Source organism: Daucus carota, chromosome 8 (assembly GCF_001625215.2).
Source record: "Daucus carota subsp. sativus chromosome 8, DH1 v3.0, whole genome shotgun sequence".
NCBI lineage: Eukaryota > Viridiplantae > Streptophyta > Magnoliopsida > Apiales > Apiaceae > Daucus > Daucus carota.
This window is the reverse complement of record NC_030388.2, coordinates 17,038,432-17,046,493: the sequence shown is the minus strand read 5'-3', so window position 1 is coordinate 17,046,493 and position 8,062 is coordinate 17,038,432. Positions and strand designations below refer to the sequence as shown.

At 33.9% G+C, this 8,062-nt stretch overlaps 1 protein-coding gene across 1 annotated transcript; it reads right to left on the bottom strand.

The window, feature by feature from the left end:
- Positions 1–6,061: 6,061 nt before the first annotated feature.
- On the bottom strand, positions 6,062–7,748 carry LOC135148494 (uncharacterized). The gene is made up of 6 exons (XM_064083741.1): positions 7,717–7,748; positions 7,530–7,624; positions 7,302–7,393; positions 6,985–7,238; positions 6,341–6,389; positions 6,062–6,211 (listed from the first exon to the last, which is right to left on the bottom strand). Exons 1-6 carry the CDS (start codon positions 7,746–7,748, stop codon positions 6,062–6,064), a joined length of 672 nt encoding a protein of 223 aa, XP_063939811.1.
- Between the last annotated feature and the right edge of the window lie 314 nt (positions 7,749–8,062).

Below are 8,062 nucleotides of genomic sequence, written 5' to 3'. Positions count from 1 at the left end.
CCACCACTAAGGCCCAGTCCATGGATTTAAAAATCAAACCCTAAGGGGTGTATTGGATTGGGATTTTAAAGCATTTTTTTGCATTCATAAAATCCGAGGGTATTCGATTGGGATTGTTTGAAATCCATTAAAATCTTGAGGTATTCAATTGGGATTTCAAATTATGCTACACAATCTGGTGGTATTCAATTGGGATTTTAAATTATGCTTTAAAATCCGATGGTATTCAATTGAGATTGTTTAAAATCCATTAAAATCTGATGGTATTCAAATGCTGATGGATTTTTTTGCATTTCATAAAATGATGGATTTTGTGACATTCTTCAGTGTATTTTAAATTTTTTGAAATCCCATCAAAATCAATGAGATTTTGAAGCATTGTGCTTAAATCCTATCAACTCTGCGACATTTTACCAAGAATCCGCACAAAATCAAAATCAGACACAATCCATTAAAATCCACAGACTAAAAACAATCTATTAAAATCCCAATCGAATACACCCCTCTAAAACTAATATTGTAAGTCTATAATCACTGCCTCCGCCTCTTCCCTCTTTCATTTTTGTTTTTTTTCCACGCGACGACTGCATTATTTCGCCTCTTTCACATCAAATCCAAGCACAACAAATCGAATCAAACCCAAGCACGACAAATCTTCAAAGGTATAAATACACCTCTCTCTCTCTCTAAAGCTTACCTCTCGAATGTTGCTGACCACCTGCCCAAGATCGACCCTCCCGCGGAACCAAACACAAACACTGATGACGATGTTGTAGAAGTTTGAGATGTGCTGATATTTCAGAATTTTAATGTCAGCTTGCACTCATTACATAAGCATAATGTTGAGCGGAGTGATTTGTATTTTTACTCTTGGTTCTGAGCTTTGTATCTGCTCTCTTGTTTCTGTTCATGTCTCACTGATTGATTCTGAATTTCGGGTTAAACAGGTAAGTTTCGGGTAATTCAAGTACCTACCAGTTCGGGTTCGGGTCACAATTTTTCAACCCGTTTCGGGTTCGGGTCGGGTTCGGGTCGGGATTAAAAAAAACCAGGTACCTCCAACCCGACACGAACCCGGCCCATTACCCGAAATTGCCACCCCTAATGTTAAGGGAAACTGATAGGAGTGAAGATATAGTGTACAAAACGTGAACACTAATCAGGCAAAGCAAAACGTTTTACTTTCTTGAAACTGAAGAATTACATAAGAATAAACTTTAGTGACGCTATAAAGCTAGAATAATCCAATTATTATCATTGTTAGCTATAATATTTTTTTGGCCATACATGCATGAAAGCCATAATTGACTAGCATTTACATGTGAGTAGCTAAAGGCTATGCTAGAGATATATGTATACTCACATTTTTAAGTTTTTTGTATTACTTGAACCCCAACATTCGGACAACTCAGACTGAAGATTTTATCCGAAATATAATAAAAATTGTCAGCACTGCAGGCACATTTATTTCGAGAATAGAGAATGACCAATGTGATCATATATCAAATGTATAGTGTTTGATCAATTATTCTAGTGAATATACGAAAATTAGTCGGCTTACCTTACAGTTCCTCTGATTTGTACCGTATGTTTCTCCTCTCGAATTAGACAGCAGGTCTATGACAAATATTGGTAGTATTTATACAAATATTGTCAAAACATACTTCTAACCTGAGTAAATATATTTTGTAGCATTAACAAGAAAGTATTTAGACACATCTATTGGAAAAAAAGTGTCTATTAGCATTAGATTTGTCCATTTACATTAGACAAATTTATTTGGATTAAGATGTGTCTATTACCATTAGACAAATCTATTTGGATTAAGATGCGTCTATTATCAACAGACACATCTGTTGACATCTATATATAGATGTTGCATTAATCATTTCAAAGTGATGGTTCATTTGAAATACACAACGATATACATTCTTTGTTCTTGCAGAATTTTTGACTTTATTCGATTGAATTATTTGATAAACCACAAATAACTTCAATCGATACACATTCGCTCTTCTCGCAGAATTTCTGACTTTATCCGATTGAATTATTTGATGAACCACAAATAACTTCAATCTGAAAGTGTTCACACGACTTCAGAAAAATCGAAGTTACCACCATAAATACAACAAAATATTCCAGCCTATTAGTCTTTATATGGTAAATGTTTTGACACTCACAAACGGTTTAATTTGATCATAAAAAAAATAAAATATTTACAAATTTAGGCAAGTCACAATCTGCATGAACATCGTTAAACCTTTGCTACTATCCCTCAATCTACATCACTAAGTTCTGAAAGAAATATTACATATTTTTTTCTGCCTATTTGATAACCATCTGATCGGCACAAGAACATTGTAGCTTTTGGACAAAAACAGGAAATACACACTTCTTCAAATATAAGTTCAACCAGAATGTCACTTGAAAACCTGCAGGACCTTCATTTACCCAAGTACAAACAAACATTTAGACCTAGAATTGAAGTCAGTCTTAAAGTGTTCATGTACCTTAACTTAGTTCCCCGTGTAGGGAGGACCTCGCAGTTTATTCTCTCGTTGTAGTTGCCATTCTCTTTCTTGTAGATACTGTAGAAGTGGTGGCTTCTCTGCTCCCAAGTTTGTCCCGGTAACACATCCATAGGAGATCGGTCTTTGGTAACCATGAAACAACTTCTCCCTTCTTTGTTCCTCTACTCCGTAGAGAGGCAAATTTGTGTTCAAATGCGGGTTATCCAAATAGACCATCGGACTGGAAGGCAAAGGATTGCCCCACCTGTCGAAAAACTCAAACCTGGAAGCATCATGACTATAGAAGTTTCCAAAGTCTCCTGGTGCATTTAATTGAACTGGCCATATGCGATCATTAGCTTGTTCAACAATATGACTGTTCCTGTATTGGTAGAGCCATTCGGATGAGCTCATTCCAAGAAGTGGTGGATAGCCATCAATAAAATTTGCAAGCCGTGGGCTAAATGGTCCATGAGTAGGAGACAGGGTTGGGTACCTAGAGGTTGGTGTTGGACCTAATATTCCTTCGGCTTCTCTGATTTTAGCTCAAGTTTTAGACTCCGGAAAATTTGATGAATGGCCCTTCAACCAATTTGCATCAGCGGGTAGTTGTGGTGCTGAAGGCACTGGAGCCACATACAGAGGAGAAGGGTTATAGGTAGTTGGAGAAAAAACTTTTTCATTGACAGATAGGCCACTAAGCGATGCAGTAGGCATTTCTGCAATCGGATCTAAGTCATTTCTATGAAATGCCTTTGGTCCTTTATCACTATCAGCATGCATACTTTCTCTGTTGAACACCCAACCACTCAGCGAAGGAGGCCCAGCAGGATATGATCTAAGACTCTAAGTCATGTCTATGAAATGTGTTGTTTGTATATTTAGGAAAATTGGTCAACTTTTCTTAAGTTTTAATCAAATACCTTCTTAATTTGGAAATTGATTACTTTTGTTAAGTTTCAAAGATTGAAAATTTAAAAAACCATTTATGGAGTCATTAATGATGACTTTATTGTGCTTTTAGTGGCCTTTTGTTCCAGTTATAGATGCCACTTTTATGACTTATTGACTATTTTGATGATCATTATATTTAATATATTTAATTATATTTTATCTTTTGTTTCTATTCCTCGCTTAAATTTTAATTTTTATGTGTCTAACCAAAAGATTTTCCTTTGGTTAGAAATTAATTAATATTTCTATATTATTTTATTTTCTATCTATTTTTTATATATATTTTTGTTTTGCTTTTTATTAGATTTTCTATATTCACTTTAACTAAATTTATATATGTGTGATTTTATTGTATGTTGATTTATGTGTTGTTTAGTTTGTTTTTTCAGGATATTTTGGAAGTTACGGGACTTATGGGCTTTCTTTTATTATTCATTTAACCTTTATTGTCTAAACATCCGGAATTATACTTGCATGACTTTCGGTTAGATGATAAATTTTCTTGAAAGAAAGAAATCTCAGATGCGATTTATTGTATTTCGGTATAATTCATCTACAAATATGTAGACCTTAAAAAAATAAAAATAAATATGAAGTCTCCTGTCCTGTTCTATCCTGCCACCTGGTTCAATATTAGACCCCTTCTTTTATAACAAGGAAAGACGTGCCTCCTCATCACGATCATAGAAGGAGTTAGCCCAGAACTCATCTATCCAGCTAGGCCTGTCAATGGAGCGAAAATTCGATCCGACCCGATCCGATCCGAGGTCATTTTAGCGGATATGGATTTAACAAAAAAATATCCGATCCGAAATTTGATCCGATTATAAATGGATTGGATATGGATTTAGTGTGATCCGATCCGTTTATAACCCGATCCGGTTAATATATTTATATAATATAGATATATATTATATATTACATAATAATATATTTTATCCCTATTCCTAATAAATTTTTACAACCTAAAGACAGGTTATTTAATAAAATCAACTGTACAAATTCATAGGCCCAGTCCATATCAACTGTACAAATATATTATTTGAAAGATTGTTGAGCACATGCATATTTTTTACATGTTTTCTTTAGTGGTGACAGAAAATTAAAAATTGCTTGTACATGGATTTAAACTAGGTCTATTGTTAATTTGTTAAGCTATTGTCAGAGATTACAACTTGATATTTTCATTACAAAATGATATCTCTCTGCATATTATATCAACCCCAGTCAAAGAAAATCATAAGAAGTTAAATGGATCCGGATATCTGATCCGTGATCCGTGATCCTAACGGATCCGGATTTGGATCGGCCTATAAAAAATCCGGTCCCAATCCGATCCAAATCCGAATCCGATAAAATAAATGGATATGGATATAGATTCAGGCTGATCCGATCCGAACCCGATATATCCAGCCCAGCCATGCATGTAACTGGCTCGATAGGGCCGGGCCACCATAATAAAATGTTTTGATATCAACCACAAAATGATGTCAACAAATTAAGTCATAGTAAAATGTTTTTTGTGTGGTTAGATAAATTTTTTCCATGTCTACAACATATTAGATATAAAAATTATCAAGATAACAATAATATATTATAAGCCATCGTTTAAAGTGTTTCAATATATTTTTATAAATCAAAATTTGAAAAACAAATCACTAAAAAAAGATTATTTTCAAATTCTTGAATTCTGATCACTTATATAACTTCTTTATGTATGAATAACTTGAATTTTACTTATGAACTAGCTTCTTAACCCGTGCAAAGCACGGGTTGCTTTAAATTATTTTTTTGATATATATATATATATATTTTTATATCTTTTATTCATTTTTCTAAAAATTAAGATTATTTATATTATGAAAATAATTTAAATTTAATATTTATTTTTATTTTAAGTCATATTATCTTGATGTCTAAATGTACATATATCCTCAATATGATGATATTTATATGTATAATATTAAAATAATTCCATATAATGATCATGTTATAATTAATGTATATTAATGCTTAGACATTAATGTATAATAAGTACGTTAGTATTAAAAGTCAATAATAACCTTTATATATATTAAACTATGTGTAATAAGTAAAGAGTATATTAGTCATATTGAATTAATTTACCCAAGGTTGTTCAATTAGATATATACTCCCTCCGTCCCATTTTAATTGACACTTATTCCTTTTGGGATTCCTTTTGGGACGTCCCAAAAAGAATGAACTTATTACACTTATTATTTTTGAACACTACTTTTTACTATTACACCCATTAGTTCTTCCACTATCTCTTTTCTATAATACTATAAACACTATTACACCCACTACTTTCCTCCACTATCTCAAATCTATTATTAAAATTTTGACGGGTCCCATCATTTTACCAACTTTTCAACTAATTTAATTTCTTTTACTACCTTTTTTTTAATCTCCGTGAAAGTCAAAGCAGTTCAATCTTTTTGGGACGGAGGGAGTAATAGATTAGAAGCGGGTAAAAGAGTTTAGCCAGAGCCTGTTGTCTAAAAATTAAATCCAATAAATTGAATTACAAACTCAAGAAATAAAAAATTATCATCCTGAAGATTGACATATCCAACTTAATCGCGAAAATAGTATTTGAAAAAATCAAATGCACCAGCACTGGGATTTCTTGACCCTGTTGACTGATCAGAATTTAGACCTGGTACTTGCAGAGTTGGCTCCATCTGGCTGCTAGGTCTTGCCTCAGAATTTTGATTGCTAGCAACCTGCAACACAATAATATTAATTAGCCTTCATCCCTCAGCTATAAAAATAATTAAGACTTTATCCATGTGAAGCATTTTTTAAATTTAGTAGGCTCAGCTATATATAGTGTACAAAGACTGTATTCATACCCCTGCAAGCAGCAATGAGGACTGGGTAGAAGCTCGTTGCTGTTGGTGGCTGTGGCACAATAAGCAGGTTTATTAGAAATTCGATAGGCGCACACAGAACTGAACTAATTCAAGTGTGTCAACTTATTGATGTCATTCTCAATAATATAAGAAAATAAATATAAAAAACAACTAAAGAAACCAACAGACTGTATCTGATAAAACCTCACACCGATCAAGGAAGAATCAAGAACATACGCAAAGACAACTTAATATTGCGCCATAAGAAGTACCCGTGGCGGAGCCAGGAATATATGAGGGAGGGCTAAAATATACAGTAATTTTTTTTCCCAACTATGAGTAGAAAAATGCAAAAAGAAAAATCATAAAAAACACAGATATTTCTCTCTTGCTCAGTGCTCTCTTGCTTTTCTAAATGAAATTTGAGAGCCTGCACGTTGTTTTTACAAGATTTCAGCGTGCCACAACACATATATCTGGAAAACTGGACTGGGCTTAAGCAAAAAATGAGAAAAATATTTCAGTCCCAATTTCCGGGGAGGGCCCAAACCTACCCTGGCCCATAGGTGCCTCCACCATTGAGAAGTACCCAATTTTGTGCATGAAGCATTTTCCGTTAGATTATTTATAGGTGGAGCAAGTACCTGGTACTGAATACATTAGGCATTGAGTTTTCGAACCATGGTCTTTCTATCCCAGCAGTTGGCACCAATATAGAAGGACTAGGTTCCATTACGATATCCTTTTCCTTGCAATGAGAAGTACTGCCAACTAGTTGCTGGCTCATGGTCCTGGGAGAGATGTTTTGTAGCATGGTCCCTGCAGTCACTCCTTCAGAGAATCCAGGAGTTGGCAGTACACAGGACATATCCAGTGTCGAGGCATCCCTCGCAATTTCCTAGGATTTTTCTTGAGTTAATACAGTAGATCCATTAATCAGAAAACTAGTTGAGGATTTTACCTCACATCCTGGGATGTTGGAATAGATGGAGAAGTACTTGTTCCAAAACACTTCCCACCATTCAGCTAGAAAGCCTCCAGGAGCATCGATCACTTAATTATAAATCAAATAAATATTTCAGAAAATCAAATTTAACGAATTTCAGTACTGCATGCCTCAAGAAGACAAAAAACCAGTTAAGAAATTACATGAAATGTTGAATTAATGAAAAAAAATTAAAATACTGACCCGGGTTTAGCTCAAGATTTGCCTCTTCTGCAAATATCTTAGCTGCCTCGTGCATGTTATTTTTTCTCATATGATCGTGAATGTATAGCATCAGCCTGAAAATTCGAAAATCGAACTGTAAAAAGAAATAATTTAGAAAAAGCAGCAATATTAACCCAACACTGACTACAGATAGAGAATAGCTTACATTCTATGAGTATCTTTATCCCCAAAATCCATTTTCACCAAATAGCTGGTGCGCGCAAACTGGCCCGGACACCAGTTTACCAAATAAAAAAAAACAATGTGAGATGAAACAATGTGCCACACTGTATTTATACTGGAAAAGTAGACAAAAATTTATGAACGGACCAGGAAAAAAATAATGAAAAGTGTGATGTTAAGGGAAACTGATAGTAGTGAGCATATTGTGTACAAAACGTGAACACTAATCATGCAATTGCAAAGCAAAAGGTTTTACTTTCTTGAAACTGAAGAATTACATAAGAATAAACTTTAGTGACGCTATAAAGGTAGAATAATCCAATTATTAT

What these genes read in the sequence shown, in the direction of transcription:
- LOC135148494 (XM_064083741.1), bottom strand. Translation starts at nt 7,748, where the DNA reads ATGGATTTTGGGGATAAAGATACTCATAGAAT. An exon ending in CCAACATCCCAGGATGTGAG is followed by an intron (nt 7,239 to 7,301) that starts GTAAAATCCTCA and finishes GAAAAATCCTAG; the next exon opens with GAAATTGCGAGGGATGCCTC. An exon ending in CCTAATGTATTCAGTACCAG is followed by an intron (nt 6,390 to 6,984) that starts GTACTTGCTCCA and finishes ATTGTGCCACAG; the next exon opens with CCACCAACAGCAACGAGCTT.